The sequence below is a fragment of the Macrobrachium nipponense genome, chromosome 31 (assembly GCF_015104395.2).
Source record: "Macrobrachium nipponense isolate FS-2020 chromosome 31, ASM1510439v2, whole genome shotgun sequence".
Taxonomy (NCBI): domain Eukaryota; kingdom Metazoa; phylum Arthropoda; class Malacostraca; order Decapoda; family Palaemonidae; genus Macrobrachium; species Macrobrachium nipponense.
The window spans coordinates 12,228,337-12,250,677 of NC_061093.1; the positions used below are offsets into that span (position 1 = coordinate 12,228,337).

General features: G+C 34.7%; 1 protein-coding gene across 6 annotated transcripts in view; it reads left to right on the forward strand.

The window, feature by feature from the left end:
- Positions 1–20,657, forward strand: part of LOC135206636 (uncharacterized) — a 247,316-nt gene extending 226,659 nt beyond the window's left edge. For 5 of the 6 annotated variants that reach the window (XM_064237981.1, XM_064237979.1, XM_064237982.1 and 2 more), the window contains exons 4-6: positions 3,257–3,325; positions 4,140–5,086; positions 6,332–20,657. In XM_064237981.1, the coding sequence (XP_064094051.1) occupies positions 3,257–3,325; positions 4,140–5,086; positions 6,332–6,592 (1,277 nt within the window). In that variant the 3' untranslated portion in view covers positions 6,593–20,657. The remainder of the gene's footprint in view (positions 1–3,256; positions 3,326–4,139; positions 5,087–6,331) is intronic. The other variant, XM_064237984.1, reaches the window with a different exon arrangement.
- Positions 20,658–22,341: the final 1,684 nt, after the last annotated feature.

The following is a 22,341-nucleotide window of genomic DNA, read 5'->3' on the forward strand; positions in this document are numbered from 1 at the left end:
AAGGATGAAATAATTAAAATTTTAAGTTTTCATTTAGGAATGAATTTTGCAAAGCATAAAACAAACACACAAATTTGTGGGAAAGGTGTTCGTGAAAGGAGAATGTGTCCAGTAGCCTTAAGAACAGAAAAACTGACTGTTGTCATTTTCGGCTAAACAACTACTAAGAAGAAAAGAGGCCAGTAATGACTGATTCAAACCCCCAATGAAATGAAAAGGAAAGATTAAGGATTTTACCTTCCAGTTTAAAATATCAAATATCAAAGACTTGACTCAGACAAAAACACACACACTGAGTCTGCAAAACTTATGAAAATAATAACAGATATTTTAAACATTAGAATATAATTTTCCTATTCCTTGGGGCGCACCTGAGCACCTCAAGGGGCGCACAGGTTGAGAAACGCTGTATTACTGTAAAACACTAGTAGGAAACTTGTCACCAGCTGACTGCGATTTATGGTGCTTATGGCACCGATACCCGGTTATCGAAGCCATAAGTGCCATTATGGTACCTTTGTTAGGTATGTTATGGCACCATATCTCTATTACTGTATTGGCTCCTTAGGGCACCGATAACCAGAGCTTGGCCCGTTTTGGTGCATAAATTACTGATTGTTCACACGCGAACAAACCTTCGGTCTTAACAATAGGATAATTTCTAGCACCTTGACTGCGACCAATCCACACATCACTTGCGGTAGGTGCCACTCTAACATTTGTACAATAACGAATCCCTGCATGAAATGCCTTGCAGGGCCTAGAGAGCAGTGGAAGTTATATTTTATAGTAAAAGGGAGCATCGTAGGGTTTTTACTCTTCCTTCGTGGGAGGGTTTTTCTTCTCTTCCCGATGCTTCGTCTCCTGCTGCTGTCACACCCCATGCTAGTGTTGTGCCTTTGGCACTAGACAAGCCCCATAAAAGTGGATCACTGATAAACTGGGACTGCCTGTATCTGGATTAAGGAAATCTCATATTGCTGCTTGATGGAACACATTTTCAGATGCAACAACACACTGTAACTAACCTGTCCTTCAACCAAATGTGGGATGCAACAACACACTGTAACTAACCTGTCCTTCAACCAAATGTGGCACTCGCTGTCCAGTCATTTCTTCTCTAGATGCGTGCATGTTTGACAAGGCATGCTTTCGTTTGTGGAGAGTTTAGGTTGCTTTTCTTGTGGTGTACCTAAGTGAAAGACTCAATGTGAACATTTTAGGTGTGGGAATCTTCGTGAGTTTGATACCCAGTATCAGTATGTCAGAATCATCCAGTGGAAACCTATCAGTCAAGTGGTATTGGAGTGAAGTTTCTTATTGATTTTCTCGAGGCATTTTTGCCTCTGCCACATCTTCTGTGGTAGGACTTGCACTGGTGTGTCTTGATATCCTCAGCATGCTGAAATAAAGACAGTGAAGAGACATAAAGGTTCTGTCCACTTGATGTATATATGGGCTACTATGTTCCTGTCATGGTGTGTCATAAAAGCAGCATTGTGTCTTCCTTGGTGAGCCTCATTTGATGGTTGTGGCATAGAATCCCATTTTAGTATGCTGTGATAGTATATATGCCGAGTTTCTTATATATGTCTGTTGGCAGCCTCGGCTGTAGTGTTGTAGGTTCCATTCTATCTAGGATTGGTCTAGCCATATCCATTTTCATTCACTAAATGCATGTATCCATCTCTCTCTGGTTTCATTAACATAAGTAAAAGATGTGATTGCAAACAATGACAGTGATTTTTATCATCATGGCCTTCATATTCTTTTAAATTTTTCCAAAGGGAAAAACATTTGCAAAAATGCAGAAATTCCTTGCTGGTGGCCATAGGACCCATGAATTTTGTAAAAATTAATAACTTAAGAACATTTACTTATTAAGTAAATAGAAAAACAACATTTAAAATATTGCAGTACTGCATTGAATTCATTTGGTAGAGTGCAAATGAGAAGGTAATGCATTGAGAAAAAGGGCTGCCCCCAGTAAGAATGCAAGAGAGGAAGACATGAGTTTTTTTTTTTTTTTTTTTTTTTTTTTTTTTTTTTTTTTTAAGACTATTGTCATTTAGCACTGTACTTCCTCGGGCAGTAATTGTACAAGTCAGAGAAGAGCTTTTTATTAGACACAAAAATTATTCAGATTTCATTTACTAGTTAATGAATGTTTATTTGAAAAAATTTAATGCTCTCACTTTGATTATGATTCTTAACACATGGTATAGCTTAGTCACAAAGCATAAAGAGGAAGAGATTTTCTTCTTCTATGCTGTACTGTTCAAGCTTCAAACTTAATCACTGCTTGCTTCAGTTGATTTTTTTGCAAAATAATAATGGTTTGTATGCTTGAAAACATGATGGTTTGTAAATTTTATATTTTGACAATGGAGGCTTTTGTGCATTAGGTTTGCTATTTGTTGTTTTATTTTATGTAATTAATATTGTATTATGTATATCCTTGAGTGTGAATTAACATATTAAGGTACAGTAGAAACTGTTGTTTATTTTTGCAGGGCACTAACTTTAATTCCAGCTAGTAACATTACTATTGATAGAAAAATACAATAATTCATGTACATAATGAACTGGAAGAATTTAGGAAAAGTAACTAATTGCCCCATGTCTAGAGTGATGCTCTTGCAAAGTTGCTGTGGTAACTGTGTAAAAAAGTGAAACTTGAAGAAAAGGGTATGCTTTCACCAAAAGATTTGTCTTGAAATGAGATGGACTGAGTCCTTTTCATACATTGACTTGCTGTCTCTTCAGTAAGGTTAGTGTATGTGTGTTTGTGTGTGCTGAAGCTTCTGCTCTGTATGTCTGCCAGGTTGGGAACACAAAGGATGATTGATCTGTTGAACGGAAGACGATACATAGTAAGGCCCTGTTAGTTGCTGCTACAGTCAAATCTGAATTTTCAAAGCTTTAGAATAGTAAGGTAGTTATTGTAATGTATGTTAATGTTAGTAGATTTGGGAATATGTAATAGCAAGGAAGTTTTAATGTACATAGTATTGTTGTTATTAATAGGTAGTGTTTTTAATTTGTATGAATTAACAGTACTTGAGTTAACAAATTTTAAAAAAAGTAGCAGTATGTAGTGGTAGAATGCTGTACAATACTAGGATGTTCATTTGTATGGTTAGAAAAATGTTGTCATTGTAGTGATTAATGATCAGGGAAGAGCCAGGAGACGTGCAGCTGGATTAGGATATACGTAGGTGGTTGTCATGTTTCAAAATCTTTTTAACATTTGCAGTACATGGATTGTGTGGTGAAGAAAATGAAGAAAGGACATTGGGAAGAAGACCCAAGTTGGAACTAGATGGTAAGAGCTAGACTTGTTAGCAAGCTTCTCTCTGATGCAGTGTGCTAAAGGTGAAAGGAAGTAAAAAGGCCTGGTGGGAGAGTGAGAGTGCATATAGTTGCGAGGGTTTCTTCGTGGAAGCTTGAAATAGGAAAAACATGTTTATTTCAAACTTGTGTAATGAGGTGTGATTTGTGTCTGGAGTATTATGATGGTGGTTTTTTGTGTATTGACAATTGAGGTACTAAGGAAAGGTTGAATAGGTGTGAACTTTTTGTAAAGGGATGTGGAGTCAGTGCCGAGTAATTGATATGCATAGTATTTAATAGGTACAGCAACTTATCATTTAAACTATTAGGAAAGAGAGAGAGAGAGAGATATCTTGTCAGGATTTGAATGACTTTCAAATGATGTACTTCAATAATTTTGTGCTGCTTGAAAGAGATAAGTCTGTGTTCAGGAAGGCATTGTAATAGGAAATTATTTCCAGCAGTATTGATATTGTTCTGGATAGCTATCAAGTCTTAGGGTTATATCACAGACTTTAGCTTGTGTATTTTTCATTTGAAATTTAGTACGTATATGTATAAAACTTGAAAGAGCTTTTTTATTCCCGTAAAATGTGAGTGCCCATGGACATGAAATTTTATTCTTATGGAAGTTTGTCTTGCTATTGAGAATATGGGGAATATTTTGAAGTCACATACTGTGCAATTTATTTAAATGGAAATTTAAGGCTAGTAATAAATTATGAAGTTATCCTTAAAAAGTTTTCAGCACCATACAACTACATATTCATATCTTTATATGTATTAGCAAATATTTTTTGTTACAGAGCTGCTGATGATGAACATCCAAGTTAATGCATCACTGCAGGCAATTAATAAGGGTGGACCTCCTCCAGACTCTGGTTCTGCTCAGGTTGTAGTTCTTCAGCCTGCAGCTGTAGATGACACAAATGAACTGCAGTGTCCAGTAGGCACTCCTAAACAGCGTCGCCGTCCAAAGTTAACTGAAGAAGCACAAGTAGAGAGAAGAAATAAGATTGCTTGTCGCATGCGGGAAAAAAGAGCTGGAGAGAACGACGAACAGAAAAGGATGCGACGCTTGAGAGAAGCCGAGCGCATGAGACGTAAGAGGGCAACTGAGAGTGAGGAAAGTAAGTTGAGACGAAGACTGGAGGCTGCAGCAAGGGCTAGACACAGAAGGGCTACTATGTCACCTGAGGAAAGAGTTATAGACAGACAAAAGGCAGCAGCACGGATGCGATTACGGCGTGCTACTGAGAGTGACGAGGCAAAAGCCATTCGACGTATGAAAGCTGCTGAGAGAATGCGAAAAAGAAGAGCCAATGAGACTCCGGAACAGCGGGCTCATAGACGGCAAAATATTGCGTTGCGCATGAAAACGCGGCGTAAACAGAAAACAGATTCTGGTGTGAATGGTGATGACCCGGATGTAAATAATATGAACTGTAGACTTATAAAGTGTGAAAATGCAGGGAGTGTTTCTCCAAGCACAGACGGTCAAGATTCACTTGTAAATGTAAGTACTGGACAGGCTACCCATCTGTCCACAGCACAACTAGTTCAGCCAGGTTCTCATGTAGCTATACCTTCAAGTGTAGGTGTTGGGGGAAGTATTGCACTTCTCCATGTGGATGCTGCCATTCCCCAAGTGGCTATTACACCAACATCAGTACTTTCCACTGTAGATATGGCTCAGCTCACTCAATCTCAGCCTCTCCCCCTGCATAAGTCAGTCACCACATCTGAACAACAGGTAGGTCATTAGGTCATTTGTAGAAGCGGCTACTTATGTTTGGTTTAAACATTTGTATAAGCACCCTTGTTAATAACCTTTGTTACCCTTTTCTTGCTTTCAGAAGTACGTAGATGTGTTTGCAATTGGTTGTTTGGATTAGATCATGGTTAGAGGTTTTATTGTTAAAGTAGTTTGCATTAATATAGTATAAATTTTTGTAAGTGAAAAATTATTATTGTAATACACTCCCTGAACACCTGAATTAGCCCTGGTCACTGACCAGGGCAAATTCAGGTGTTCAGGTAAGTATTACAATATTAGTTTTACTTTGAAAATTTCATTTTCATGCAAACATCACATTTGCATTAGCCTTTCAATGTGCCATATTAAATCCCAGACACTACCTAAACAGAAAAAACAAGAGGTGGAGGAAGAGGAAGAGTAGAAGAATAAAAACTGATCCCCCAAGTTAGTTAGAAATGTATTTTGCCTGCTTCATTTAGAGTAAGGTGGTTAGTTTTTTTTATTGAATATAAATGAAGCACAATTTTTGTTAAAACCTTCCTCAGTTGTGATTGTAAACTTGTCTCTACTGTTGCATCATGAACTTACAAGGAATTTGAAAGCAGGGCAAATAAAATATGCCTTGTAAAGTGAAAGTTAATTTCTGGAAACATGCAGTAGGTAACTGCCTATAACAGTGAAAACATGCAGAGGAATAGTGTGAGGCAGATGAAAATCTGAATAATAGTTAATTATTATTAAAAAAATTTAGCTACACTGAGCAGTCTTTTATTAAAATGAAAGATACACTTCTGGTCAACAGTTTTTTAAGAGACAAAGATCCTGGGTGGCTGCTGAGACCAAAGAAGTTTTAAAAGATAATCCAAAGCATGTTTAGCCAACAACAGGGACTAGTTTTGAAGACATTCAACATGAAAGTGTGCCATGTCCTGGAAACTTGATTCAATTTTTTTTTTAGGAGAGTAGATGACCCAAATTCAGAACTTTTAAGGGGTTATTCTCAGATTTTTAAAATAACACTTGCTTTTGAACACCCTATTATGCTTCTAAAGATTCCATGATTTATAATGAAAATACTGGTTTCTCAAGGACAAATAACAGATACTCTGAGAAGTTTGCACTTTGATTACACTGATGTAATTTTATTTGGAATATATAAATGATAAGCAGGCTGCTTTTCACACCTTACTTGAGAACGAAATGATTCCCTACTTGTGAGCATATTTTTTACTTTTTCAGGTTTGTGAACCCATACCCCTGCAGAAGCACATTGTTGCAAGTCAAGAGTCATCTCCGTCTGCAACGCTTTCAACAGCATCCACTCATTTGCAGAGTATTACTAGCATATCAGAACCCATTCCATTACACAAGACATCAAGTCATCATCATCATCTAGTTCATTATCAGCACTCAAGTACTTCACACCAACTCCAAACTTCATTACCACAACAGTCATCTCATCATCATTCTTTGCCTCCGCGCCATCAGCAGCAACAATAAAGTTTGGATTGTATATTATTTGAATTAGATTTATATTTTTTGCAATAATTTACATGTCCAATGGTATTGTCCTTATGTTGAAAGTACAAGATGATGAAAACAGCCACATTTAATGCTGTGTTAATCATTTATCAAATTTTATATAGATGTAAGGAGGAGAAAAGCTATTTTAAACTTCTCCTGTTACGAAACAATTCATATGCCTTTGTAGATTGAGTTATTGTTTTACCAATAATTGTATATTAGGTATTTAATAGAAGCTTAACCTGGAAAGTTTGCACCTGTACAGAAACTGCAGCGGTTTTAACATTAGAAAGTTTTGAAATACACTAGTTTGTGTATCTTTTTACTTGATACTATAATTCAAGACACAAATTTTTTCTAGCTGCCACCCAATTTCATTTGTGACATACTTGGTGTTATAAAAGAGGGATTAGGGAGTAGTTGAATTCTTAATGACCTCTTCTTTTAGGGAGTGTTGAATTTATAGTGTTATTTTAACTTTACTTTATTAATTTTTTTTGTCTTGGATCTCAGGGTAGTATTTTGCTTTCTAAGACTGACTTCTTAACTGTCAGTGATGGTAGACTCCAGTTATCAGGCAGAGGCTCTTGTAGAAAGGATACCTCTGAATTGTTTGTTTCTGGAAGTTTTCCATAATCGTACAAGAAAGTGCAGGGTCCAAAATATTTATTTATGAAAATAGATATTTAATATGAATTCTTCAAACCTTGGAAGTTTCAGTAAAATTTAGGTGTTGCTAAAATTTTTTATTCACATTTTTAAACAAACTGATTACAGTACTGTAGTATATTTTACAAAATATTTTTTTATAGCAGTCCCCATTGTGGAAGAAACATCTGAATAACCATTCATGGTATATATATTTTCAAGTACAACATATCAAAATTTCTTTGTATTGTTGATTTTACCATCATAGTTTGATGTACTATTCTGCTGTGGTTGTTAAGGACAGAAGTACTATGTTAGGTAAACCAATATATCTCATTCATTAATAAGAAGTTTTGTTCTGTACCCTCTGAGGAATTGGATATATTTAATTTTATTATTTTGTGGATGAGATACTTACTGCTTTCAGTTTTGCATATTTTTTCTGAGTATATTTACTTATGAGTGATGCTTTTAACATGTAAATCAGTCATTCTCTCTCTTGAAAAACTTATTACCAGTGTTAGTTACATAGCTGACCCATTCCCTCTTGCAAAATACACATAACTACCTCATAATTTACTTATACCTTTTGTCCTGTGCATAATGATTAGCTGAGAGATGGAATTATGAAAGAAGCATTAAATTTATGTCTCCTCCAGTGACTGTTCCACCACTAGGGAGAGCTTAACTAAATTGCACTCAATCAGCAACTCTATTGTGTGTTCATATATTATTTTTTTTTTTCACATCATTTGAGTTAATATTATTACAGTCTTTTCAGTCACAGATAGCCAGGAATATTATTTAGAACAGGAAGTTAGGCAATGGCAAGTGTAGTAGACAATAGTTAATAGTCACTGCCCTCTTTGCAAGTATGTGCTATGCCCCTTACAATTATTTGGTATGGCCCATCTCGGTTATAAGGTATAAAACCCCCTTTGGTACTAAGGTTCTTTGCAGAGACCCTTTGGTCCTGAGCTGTATAACTTGTTGCCTGTAACATTTCATCCATTTCCTTTGGTCTCTTCCCACCTTACAATCCAATTTCTTTAATCTTATTGACCTCCAGTACTATTTATTTTTCACGTAAGAAAGAAGCTTGTAAAAGTTTGGAGACATTGTTATCCCATTAAACTGCTTTGTCATAGACAATTAAGGGGACAGTGTTCAGTGGTATAGCATTCCATTTTTGTCAAGTAGACTTAACTAGTTAGGTAATTTCATCTTTTTAATAACATGTTTTGTTTTATTTAATAAATATAAGCCATTTTGCTTCAGGCTTGAGAAGAAGCACTTTGGTAATGTTCAGATGCTCAGGGTAGATGATAAAAATGATTACAGGATATTTTTGGTGAAAGTTTTCATCTGGTCAGACTTGAATTAGAGCAGATATATACATAGGAGTGTGTACTTGAGCGGAAGAAGGATAAGGTTGCTAAGGTTAGTGAACATTTGATTCATTAGATAAAAATTTGTGCCAGATGACTGTAGCATCTGGTATTTTATTGTCCTTTTCCTCCCATCTATGTGCTGTGATGAATGATCCTTTGCTTAACCCTTGAATGAACGTATACCATTATATGAGTTGAGTAACAATAACAGGTTTTTGAGTTGAGAGCGGATTTACTCATGGTGAGCATCAGTATTGTGCACCATCGATTTGGAGGAATCGGGCGGGAAAGAGGTTCCTTTACTTCTGTGGCCCATAAATTCACTAATGGCAACTTTTAGACTGGGTCAGATCAACGATTGTTGGCGGCTCATGAGTTGTTGTGATCTAGACTTCAAGAGGGCATGTTGTGCTTTGCTTTCTATCATGACATCCTTTTATTTATATGCTCTTAAATATACCCAGGGGTTGCTGTTGGTTTTAGTTCTTATATTTTATAATAGTATGTCATTTATAATTTTAATTTTGCAAAAATTTAGAAAAAAGTATAATCCAAAAGTGTCACTGCATCTTCAATTTCTGTAAATATATGTAAATATTTTGCAACAAAAATACTCAAAAATTGTTACTGATTTTAGTTCTTTCTATAATGCTGTTGTGTGAGTTGTAATTATGATTATACAAAATAAAATAAAATAAATTATTAGAAAAAGCATCTATAACTTGGTAAAACATACAATTGTCTTGTAAAAGAGGCCCAAAAAGGGGTTGTAAAGAGTCACTTTCAGCTTCCAGTGGAAGGTAGGGAGCATTTTAAAAAATTTTCTTCTTACATCACTTTCTTCTTACACCATGTGCATTTGCTTGTCTTCGTCTTTCCATTGATGTGTTTTTTCTTAAACTGGCCTGCCTCAAAGTTGTTAACGGGTTAGGGATCCCTGAAGAAAGAAAACTTGTAATGTCAACTGCATTTGAGCTTAATGTTTCAATGTCAAGTTATTGTACTCTTGCCTTGAAAGGCACCCTGCACTCATCTCTACCTGGCCTTGCTGTTTTGCTTGCAACACTAGGCAGGATGCTGCTGCAAACAGTATGTCCATTTCTAGTATCAGGATTAATACTACTTGGTTTGCTTGAGTTTTATTTGTAGCCACAACAAAAATCTTATTAGTGTGGCAAGTGCAGTTGTGGAATCTTCTGACCTCCAAATGTTTAAGTAAGGAGCAGATTCATTCTTGACTCCTGCTGATGGCTGCTGAATTCAGGTGTACTATCAGTATTAATTTAGTTTCCCTTGTATTTATTTATTCATCAAACCTTATCCATTACTTGTCTCTCTCTGCAGGCTGGTTTCCCTTTGCAGCCTTCTTCGATTTATAAGTCTGTCCATGAGGCTTTTTAGCAGAAGATTTAAAGAAACAAGAAGAAAAAAAAAAGAAAGGATCATTCTATAAGAAGTGTAACATCATACCTTCACTTTGTGAGTCAGACTTCCATTGTCTGTTACCTACCACCCACGGCTCAGTAAAGCTCATGCATTGCACCAAATACTCTTGGTGCATCAGACATTTATGGCAAATCGAATACTAGAGTACATTGCAGAACATACCAAGAACTGTTTAACAGCCTTACTACAACACTTTATATATCACTTGATTTGTAGAACTGGAAAGTGCAAAGCAAATATTGCATATATACATTGGTAACCATGTCAGTTAGGGTACCAAAATAAAGTATATACATTGCTTAAGTCATGTACTGCTATGAAAAAATCATGTAGAGCATTGTGAATTATTTGGCAATATACAGTTTTATATAGGCACTAATGAGAATATTGAAGAGATATGTCCAAAATGAAAAAAAATAAGGCTTTAAATAGGAATAATGGACAGAAAAAAGTAGATGGGAATCCGGCAACAATTATTTGATTAATGAACACTTGACAAATCAGAAAACCAGATTCAGTGAACAAGAGATTACTCAGTGCCTGGCCATTTGATCTAGTTTTGTACATTACATGATTCTGTAAGAAATGTAACCCAAAAGGATATTTATATTTATGAAATCACAAGAGTAGACTACTTGTAGTGTATGGTAACTGCCTCTATAATGTCAACCAAATTAAATAAGTAAAGAGTGAATCTCAACGTGTTAGGTCGTCCATGATAATTGAGCTTTGTTGGCTACCTATTAAATTAGTTAATATAAAATGTGTATTTTGAAATGCATTATGATCTGGTGTATAATACAGATATTAAGATCTGCTTGTGCAAAATCATCACCACTATCCCTGAGCTAAGGGATTGGTTGCTTTGATGTATCTGTCATGCTTTAAAGATTTGGCTCAGGTTTTTATGACCACATGCCCTTGCAGTTGTCAACTACAGTTATTGGTGATGGGCCTAGTCTTTGACTAAATAGAATTATCTGCAAGGCAGCAGTTGTTCTTTTAGTTGCCTATTACAACACACAGGACTATGGTGGTTGTATTCTTACACTCCCATCACAAAGTGATGCTTGTGGGAAATATATTGCCATAAATGTTGCTCCAAATTGAGGCATAGGTGAATTTAGATTAATGGAGCTAATATGGAAGATTGGGCCCTGGTTGTTTGAATGATACCATTTAGCAGGATAAGTAACATTCCTTTGCAAATTAAGGATTAAGCAACCACCTTGTAGCTGCTTGTGGCAGCAACCCTAGACCTAAACTGATGATCTACGATATGGAATGAACTGAATAATTTTGAAAAGTTGTCTATTGGTCTTTGTTACTGTTAAGGTAGGACAGTAGGATTATCAATAAACTTCCTTGTCCTTTTTACCTGAAGATGTCACTTGCTATATGGCCAATTTTTTTTAGAGCTAGTGAGTAACTGGCTTCATTTGTTGTCTCCTTAACTTTCACATAGCAAATTGTACATAATAAGGAATATGGAATTAGTTATTATTCTCTCAAGTACATCATTTATTTGCAGGGGTGAATACATTGTAGGTAGCTAGACTTAAGAAGATACCATAAGTCTTTATAAAAAGTATTTCTGGTTCCAGTAAAGAATAGAGTCCCTTTTTCCTGGGTAACAAATCTTGAGCACATAAGCGTGGAGAAGAAATGCTTCATCACAAAGAAAATTGTTTTTCAGCTAATTGTTGCACAGTGAGCAGTTTGCATAAGTAAAATGAGGACTGTATTTTTGAAACATGAAAATTATTGTAAAATTTGTGTTTGGAATTTTATTGCAAATATTTTGAGTTGTATATATAGTTTTTTAAACCTTGAAAATATATGTATATTTGATGTAAATTTCTTGTAAATTATTTATGTATTTTTGTCATAGATTATTGAATTATGATAAAAGAGTGAATTATTGTAAAAATCTTTTAAACAGCCAATAGTATATGACTTATCATTGATTATTATAGAACTGGAGGTTTCATTATTGGCAATTGGGTAATCAAGGTATAAAACTGTTGTACAAGAATTTGGAATAATTCTTGACTGAAGACACTGGCTGGTTAGTTTAAGCTATTGAAGTAACTTTTCATGTTATCTTGAGAGAAATATTACTGAGGAGTTATACATATTTCATGTTTTGCTATGATAAAAAACCTAAAGTAATTGCATTATTACATTATCTGGTGGTATAGGAACCATCATCTCTAGGTAAAGGGACCTTACAAACAATCCTTAATTTGTCAGTACTGGATTAATGAAAGCTTGGGGGATGAAGATACCACAATGTTGACAGACACTAGGAATTCTCAGGTAACATGAATCATTGCAGGAGGGATTCTACAAGATTGGTTAATAGCAACTTTGGTGTAGCTAGAGTGTAGCCTCATAACGCTGATAGCACTAGTTAATTCCCTGTGGATCTCACCAATATATCTAACTAGATCTTTGTTAAGATATGAAGCTGTATCACTTCATTTTGTCTTGCAAAAAATAAGTAAATTCCACAAGAATGTTATCATTAGTGTGGTATACCATCTTTTTACAAGAACAACAATATTGTTATACAGTAGTACCTCGTACTTCAAACTTAATCTGTTCCAGAAGGCTGCACAAAGTACGATTTGTTCGAATTATGAAACAAATATCTCCCTAAGAAATAAGGGGAATCAGGATAATTTGTTCCAGCCAACTCAAAAAGTCCCCCTTTCCGCATTTTTTCTATTATTGATGTGTTCAAAAGTTGAATTAAGAGTTTAAAGTAATGAAACAGTACGTTATATTAAGTAAAATTTTTGAAATTTTATTTTTTATGTGTACGATTTACGAACTGTTGGGTGAAAATGGCACCCTGCCGACTGGGAGAATGAGCGTGTTTACACATAGATCTTAAGTGCATGAAAGAAATTAATTATGTCACAATACATCAACTTACTGTTGGCAAACGGCAGACCTTAAAATAAACATGAGGATTTTGCAAACAAATAAGTAATAAGTCAAGACTGCAAAAAAAATTAAGAGCGATAAAATAACTTATCACAAGGAAGCCGTTTAAACGAACAATCGAAGGCATGCAGAAGCTGAAACTGGTACCAGTTTGTCTATTACAGAGCTGAGTTACTTTTACGGTAGTAAAAAATTGTAAAAAGCAATTGTCACTAGATATGTATTTTACTCTTAACAAAAATAAAGTGATTTAGGGAGATTGAGTGTAAGTGAAAGAAATGGGTCAATAATCATCCCAGCCCAGCTGATAAGTAAGTGGGAAGCAGAGCCCCTCCCTCTCCTCTCCTTTTTCTCTCTCTCTATTGTCTCACTCAGCGTGCTAAGCAAGTTTTTTTTTTTTTTTTTTTCTGTATTGCATTGATTGTTTTCATGTTTTATCATTATGTTAAATCTATTGTGAAATAACATTATTTTCTATGTGAATTGGTGCTGCTTTTACGTACATGTTATAGTAAAGATTTTACTGCCTCTTCTCTCCTCAACAATAACATGATGCACGATAACTTAAAATCATTAATTCATTATTCCTAAAATATATAAACGCCCCCTCCCTCTGCCTCAAGTTAGCTGTGTATCACTGCAAAGGCACACAGAACACAAGCAAAAAACGGCATTGAACCGGGTAAAGGCCGAGAGAGGTCAACCACATCTCTCGTCTTGAGAAAAGACTGAACGCTATGGCGTGGGTGCGTTGTCCTTGACCACTTTTCACCCGATATACACACGCGTTGCCAGATCTCACAAGATTCCTTGCTTTCACCTGCGATTTAACCGGATCCAGCTAGGAGCTAGAAAATTATCCTATTGTTAAGACTCCAGAATACAAATTGTCTTAGAAAATTTGTCATGTTAGTCGTTTATTCTAAATTTCATTGTGAAAAGCTTTGTTTTTTCATTTACTATTTTGTTAATATTGTTCAACTAGACCGTCTAACTTGGCGCACCAAACACTGGTTCAAGTAAGACTTTTTTTTTTTCTTCTTCTTCTTCTTCTTCTTCTTCTTCTTCTTCTTCTTCTTCTTCTTCTTCTTCTTCTTCTGTACACTGCGTTTGATTCTTTTCACATTTTATCATTACTTTAAATTTATTGGGAAATTCCCTTTTATATGTGAATTATTATTGCTTTTACATACATACAGTATTTTATCTCTCTTCTCCTTCTCTCCTCAGCATATCAACACTCCCTCGTTCAGTCTCAAGTCAGCTGGGCGTGACGTCTCCACAGTTATGTACGATTTTATACATCTTTTATGCTAAATTTTACATTGAAAGCTAAATTTAATATTAAATGCTTTATGCTTTTATTAATTTTGTTGAATATGGTTATTGTTAAACTATATTGTAAATAAAAAAGTAATACAGTTTAACTTGCAAGATCCAGTAGGCAGTCAAATACAAGTATAAACTAGATAATCAGTCAGTTCAAAGTACGACCATTAGTTTGGCAAACAATACAAAATTTTCTCAAAAATTTCGTTTGAAAAACGGGAAGTTCGACATTAAAACGTTTGACAAATGAGGTACCAATGTATATGAAAACAAACCAGCAGAGGTTTTAGATCACTACCCTGAGGAACATTGACATTGGATCTAAGCTTGCAAAAAATGCCATGAACATTTGTTTTTTTTTTAGTAATAACCTCTTTCACAGTTGTCATGAATTTTGTAAATAAGATCCATATTTTTATGTAAATCAAAAGCATTACAGATATCAGTAAATAGGTCTGGATTCATATCCACATCAGGTTTGTTTCAAAAGTAGCTAGGGAAGTACTATTGCTTAATTGTTTACTGTAGACTACATATACTTGTGACCAGGCAATATTCATACTTGCAACCAGGCAGCATTTAGATTTAAGGGGATTTTATAATGGATTAAGATTTAAGGTTTGCCATTTGTACTCTTGAAGGAGGAACAAAAACAGCGTTCATTTATTTGATCTTATCTGGAAAAATAGTTTTGAGATGAAAAGTAGTAAAGTTTAGATTTTCTTAAGAAAGAATCCCAGACATCATTTTTTATTTAAATAGGAAAAATCCATAGGGTTGATTAACAGCTTTCCATAATAGGTTCTAAGGAGGAAGGTATAACTGTGTATCAGATCTAAAGGTGTGGGAACTCAATGATATCCAAGAAAGATGAGACTAAACTGTTGCTTGTTTGCAATATGATATTCAAGTCAGATTCTATTTGCCTGTTGGTGGAATCTATTTGTTTGTAGCTTTCAAGAAAGCACTGGTTGCTTCGGTTGTGAGCAGTGATGTTGCCATATGTTGAACGATCAGTTTTAACTTAGTTTATCAGTCTGTTTGTGCAAATTTTCATAGCTGTTCTAGGGAAGAAATGGTGTAGAGTTTTGATTGTATAGATATTATCTTCACTGGATGGAAGTTATCACTATCAGATATGAATAACTGTGCTGTAGGACAAAGGTGGAAATTGTGATAGCTATTCTAGGGAAGAAATGGTGTAGAGCTTTGATAGTGTCAGATTTCATATCTTCATTGGAGGAAGGTTGGTATCACCTGACATAAATAACTGTGCTGTGTCACTTACTTTTGCCCAGCTGGTTAAATTGCTTAGTAATAGTAAACTAGTAATACATATTGATAAACTGAATGCCTATCTCTTTGGCAAAGTGACTAGAAGTGTCATTAAACTTTCAGACCTTGTCCTGAACTAAGCAAAAAACTTTTGTCAGAGTCAAGTTCATTACCAGAATTGTTAGCCTTGTAAACAACTGAAGGCCGAGGATCTGACAATTCTTGAGCAGATTTGTTGTGTGGGTCAGTAATGCTTCAGTTCTTGTGCTTAGCACTAAAGTTGAATGATGTTTTGGGATCAAGAGATTATGCCAAGTATATTTTTTCTAAGAAATATGTAATGGTTGCTGGCAGGGATGTGATGCATTCCAAATACATATGTACTAAAATAATTAATGCAGAGAATTTTATCACTTCAGTCATAAGTCATCATCTCCATGTGGCCTTTGTTCTTAAACCCAGCTTCCATAGTCTCTGTCCCCGAAAACTACTTTTAGTTGTGTCTCATTATCTGCTGCATTGTAGATTTAAAGGTTCAAAGGTTGCTGTTGAGCCTCAGAGACAAGGGATATATAAGATCACCTCCCAGATCCTTATGCAGTTGCTGTTGATGGCGTACCAGGTTGATATGAGTGCCCTCCAAACTCCTGTCCCTACATCATGGAGACAGCAAGGAAAGATATGTGAGTCAGTATGCTGGAAAGTTTCTGGCATTACCACTGACCTGGCACAGCCTTGGTACCTGCACATTTGCATTTGGTATTTAGCAATAGAAACCGAGCTGTTTAAGTGCAGAATTGCAAATGAAAATGCCCTTTTAGCTGTGTAGGCTGGCATACTTTATAGCATGCTCTCAGAAGTACAGTGATGTAACACTGCCGATGGTCATCTGTGAGATATACTTATGTATCACTTCCAGTTTAAGAGACCATTATCATTTACACCATTATCATTAAGGTTGGTGTCTGATTTTTTTTTTTTTTTTTTTTTTTTACTTAGTTTAACCAGACTACAGTCAACAGACTTGTATAGGGCTAGCTTAGTGATTCATAGAAAATTGAATGCTTGGAGCTTTCCTGTTGGGTTTCAAGTAGTTAAAATCATTGTAAGGTCAAATGTGTGTGATGTCTGGGAAGTTTTCCTTAATGGTATCATGTTGCTAAGGAATCCAGTAATCATAGAGGGCATGTTGGTGCTTGTCACAAAGAGGAATTGCAATCATGATGGCTTTCAGATACAAGATAATTTTTCAGAAAAGCATATGTAGTCAACCTAATTCTATTTTCAGCTGTTGTATAATTTTCTTACACCTTTTCAACTTTACTGTGTAAAGAAAGGTTTTGTGTATATTTAGAGATTTTGAAAGGTTTATTTAGTATTTCATGGTTTACCAGAGATTCCACCTTTACCTCCCAGAACATTGTGAACTTAATCTCATGTTTCTTCATCGGTCAACTCTGGTGTTCAGAGCATATGTGGATATGGATCTTGTAACCTAAAATTCAGTGTCCTTTTTGTCAGAATTTGAGGTGATCAGGTGACTTCAAATCCACCTGGGAAAGATCCCATTATTCAAATTGGTAAGTCTGAGGAAGTTATTACACAAGTTATTGAAGCACATTATTGGCATTCTCCTTTTGTGGATTTTCATGTTAGGGCATTCCTTACTCCATTAGCTGTCACGGTTATTTTTGTTTGGTTGAGGGGGGGTTTGCTTGATCTGTTGACAGAAAAATATCCTCAGTGTCTTGTATAGATATGATGTATAGTATTTCAGTTATGTACTTACTTTTGTTGAGAAGAAAGGACAAATCTTCTTTTGGGTAACCCTTGAAATGCTCACCAGGTCATTTTGTTTTATGCATCTGTTGTACATTATTCCCAATGAAACCATAATATCCGTGTTACTGTTTGGCCATGACAGTATAAATACAATTATTAAGTTCCCCATCCCAGAGGTTGGAAGTATGTTATAAACAAAAGTCATATTGCTCATGACCCTCAAATCCACAGACATTGATTCAAAAGATGAATGAAGGTGTACATACTTGGTGCTTCTCTTGTTCATATGGAATGCAAAGTTGTTAAACCACTATGAATTTTGTAAAACAATGGGTGACACTGAATAACACATCTGACTTGATTCACTGGCTTTACTTTACAGTGAGCTTGTATTGATTTGGAAGAGACTTTGAAACCAAGGGACTTCTCGGTAGCCACATTCGGTACCCAGGACAGTACTTAGAAGCAAATTAAATTATTTAAAGCAGTCTCAGCTTTGCTGTATTTTATTAAAGGAAAATTACTAACTAATTAGCAGTAGGGTCACACAAAACTAGCTGTTTTCATCACGGTAATGCTGTTGGCTATTATTGGAATAAAGTGTCTTATTTACTGCTCTGCTTTTAGGGAAGCACTAGGAATGAAAACAGCTCCAGATTAGATATATCTAGGTTGTAGTGAAGGAAAGAGCTGCAAAATGTGAAAGCTTTTTTTTTTAAAGGAAATTTGCCCTGATAATTCTTCATGGGAAAGAGTTGCACTTGTGGCTAATATCACAAAAGCTGTATACATATTAGTTTCATGTTTTAACAACTGTATTGCCAATGGCTGGTGTGAAGGTCTCTTAATCTTTGTTCAGTTCTCTATATGAATCACGAGGTATAGTGATTAATTTAACCAATAGACCAAGTTGGTCTGAGAACACTTTGTGTTACTGGAACTTTTAGCAACTTTCTATATTTGTGTTGTAGTTGCATAAAACAGCATCATTGACCACCCTCCACCTCTTCTACACTTTAGATGCCCAGATGTTACAGATTCCTTGCATATACAGTTTTTTTTATTGTTTTTAACTATTGTCCAGCTGACACCAGAAGATTTCTCCTATTGTTAAGACCTCAGGTTTGTTAGCTATGATAAATACAAATTGATTAAAAAATTTCCATATTTTAATAAAGTAATTTGTTGGTTAAAGCAGTAAAATATTTGTAATTCTTAGCTGCAGTGTTCATGATGCAGGCATTATGAAAAAGGGTGGAAGGGATGATTTAAGCATGCAAGTTTTTTTTTTTTTTTTTTTTTTAACCAATATGGAAAATGTTTAATGTTATACATACTTAAGTATTGAAAGTTTTTAGGACTTCTTGCATCCTATTTGTGTTGGAGTTCCTTGTCATCACTGTAATTACCATTAGTATTCAGTTGTAGAGGTAGTTTGTGTTTTCTATGGTGCCATTTTCTCTTAATTTAATTAAAAATTGGTCTTTCCATCAGTTCAGCAAGCACTCTGTATTCCTGTCCAAATTTTTTTTTTATCTGCCATTTTCAAATATCTTATCTCTCTACCTTTGTAGTACAGCATCAATTGTGATCTCATCCGTCCATTTCACTTTATACCGCATTGTTTTCAGGCCCGCATTTCACATGTCCTTTAATTCCTTAATGACATTACATACTTTCTATGATCAAGTCAAGGGCAACACCAAACTTTGATTTTGATCATCATCAAGCTTCCTATGAATGTGTGAAAGGTTCTTTATAATGTTCAAAGATTTTAGCCAGTGCTTTTCATGTTTGTGGACATGTCTTTGTTTCAAAAACTGTAATTCTGGCTTCCTTAGATCTTGATAGCTGCATACTGCTGTTTTTTAGGTTTTGTCTGCTTGCTGATCTTCCTTGGATTTTGATAGCTGCAATACTGTTTTTTGTGTTATCTCTTTACTTGGTCTGTGCTTGCTGATCTTTCTCTAAATAATTTCAAATTTGTAAGGGTAAATATCTCCCTTCTATGCTTGACATGACTCTGTCTATCTTATTTGTCAGTAACAATTTTTTTTTTAATTAAGTATGACCCTTTCCAGTTGGCACATAACCTACTAAGAGTTTTTATTATCACTGAGTTTGTACTTTCAAATGCTTCTCCAGTACCACAAAACTTGAGAGAACTGATACCTTCTCATAACATCATAAGGACACTAGTTTTTCTGTTTTACTACAACATATTTCAAGCAGTTTTGTTCCATGGTCCCCACTCATGCATTGGAGAGCTTTCTCTTAGCAATTGCCATTGCTGAATTATTCATCTGGCATTTCTTTGCACATCATTTCTTGTCATCTCATTCTTAATATACACCAGTCTCAGATGTAACAAGGTAGTCATTGACACAGAAATAAAAATGCACATGGATTTGATAATACCATGATGGTTTTGTAGTTAGTATTGTGTGTTAGATAAAAGGGAAAATTCAGTTGAATTGTGGCAGTAGCACATGACTTAAATTTTTACCTCAGTTTATGAATGAAAAATCATTTGGTCATATTTCATCATGGGTATATTTATTTTTCCATAAAAATTCTAATGACAATGTTTTGAATATTTGCCAGATTCTGTGTTGTATTAATGAGAGATTTTGTCTTGAGAGCTTTAGCAAATATTAAAAGATTATTGTACTACAACATTTAACGTTAGTGTATATAACTTATATTTGTGGCTGGGTAAAGGAAGTGGGGATCTTAGATCTAATGGTAATTTTCATTTTTAGCCTCATAGGCTTTAAAAGGAAATTATATAGTTGTAAGTCCCATGGCATTATTGACATGTTTTTTGAGTGTTACAGAGAAATGTTGTGATGATTTTTTGTAAAGATGTATTTGCAGATACTTTGCTAATGAATGACAAAAGGTGCTGAAATTAAAAAATTGTTAGTTTTTGCAATACTCTGTTCCACATAAGGCTTATTGAATTGGTTGTTGAATCTCAGTAGTATTTGGCTGTGTGCTGTTAAGTTTTCTCAGTATAGTCAAATAGGCTTTCAGTATAGCACCGGACATTGTGTGTCGGTTTTCATCATCTCACCACTGTTTCTTTCTTAATGAAAGGATAATGCTGTAAAGTTAGATATATTTAATATGTTGACATTTTATGGGTTATTTTAATGATCAATTGGCAATTTTATTATAAAGTTTTTAATTTATGTTTTAAGATAATAATGATAGACTATGGCTTTTTATTACTCCCATAGGCGAGATATTGTCTTTATTTAATACCACTGCATCAGTTGCCTTATTTTTACAATAGAAAATCTGTTCCTTGCTGGAAGCCAATTTCTCCTCCAGTGTTGTTAAATGTTGACTCCAGTGGAGTCTCCAGGAACAAATGACATAACTACAGTACTAATATTTGTCTTATTTGGATTTGGGATTACATTATGCTCTAGTGATATATTTGAGCTAGAAAAATTATCAAATAAACTTCATCATTATGAACAATTTGTAAGCTTAAATCTTCAATTAATTTTTAATATTTTCAGCTGGGTTTTCAACTTAATGGTATTTTGCATCTACAATGCAATATTGTATATGCAAAGGGGAGAATTCTTTGGAATTCGTAAATGTAATTGGTATTTAAAAATGTTAATTGCAGAAATTGTAGCATTCATTTTAATATTTGGTTATACTTGTTACATTTTGAAGCTAACTAGACTAGAAATTATGACAATGAAAGTTTGCCTCATTAGTTTTACCACTTTATTTATACGTAAGTTGTTCAAGTTTATTGTACCTAGCACTTTGCCTATATTTGTTGAAAAGAAATTCCTGTCAGCACCATTTTAAAACCTGATAGTATGCGTAAAACAGTTCAACATTCCGTAATTATTGTGATCCAGTATAAGCGTTTAGTAATGATTTTTACTTGATTTATAGGGATGAAACATTTTGTAACATTATTGATTACAAAACATAGCTGTGCTGCTTAGCCCATGAAGAAAAGTATTGTAAGAAATAGTTGAGGAACTATTTTAGGTTAGTTAAAGAATTTAAGTGCCCTAGACATCTAGAACAGCTTTTCAACCAAGTTCATCTCTGTACTAGAGTATGTACAGCATTTGCACCCAGTGTATCCTATAAGGCTGTTTTATGTATCGAATAGAAGTAAATTGAAAGGTTATTTTTCTTTTATATGATGAAACATATTTTGTGGCATTAATAGATATCAGAATTGCAAGATGAAAGGTTCTGCATCAAAATGTTGCAAGTTAAAATAGACCAAAGTAGTGATTTAATTTATTTATGAAGTAGCCTAGATATGGTTATGTTAATTGCTAAAATGTGAAATGTGCTTGAGAATATTGCAATGCATAATGAGTAGGGGTAATAGCATCATGTTAAGTGTGTTAGTATTTCTTTGTAAAGGAAAGTTTTGCTACTAAAGGATATTAATATATGAAGTTAATAGAAGAGTGGCTTGAGTGGTGAATTGTTTCCATTAAATGGTGCTCAGTGTGTTTTTAGTGTGGCAGATGTAGAAATTTATTGAGATTAGATAACTAGTCACCTCAGATATACTCTGTACTGACTATTGTTTCTTTATTGCATGATAAGCAAACCCTGACTTTTTCTCAAAGAATGTTTGAGGCTGTTGAAGTAAAAATGTAGTAGAGTTGGATGTGGATGGTCTCATTGGGCAAAATTTGGTAAAAGAAATAATAAACAAGTTTTTTTTGTGAAAACCCATAAATCATGCATATCTTTATATTTGTCTCATATGTGCCTGGGTCCACCAGTCTTTTACTATGGGACAGAAAATGGTAGTCTTTCTACTCTCTGCCCAGGTGACTGAAGAACGAGGAAGGAATAGTGAAAGGTGTTGTGGCATGGTCCTGGCTACTAGTCATTTGGGTT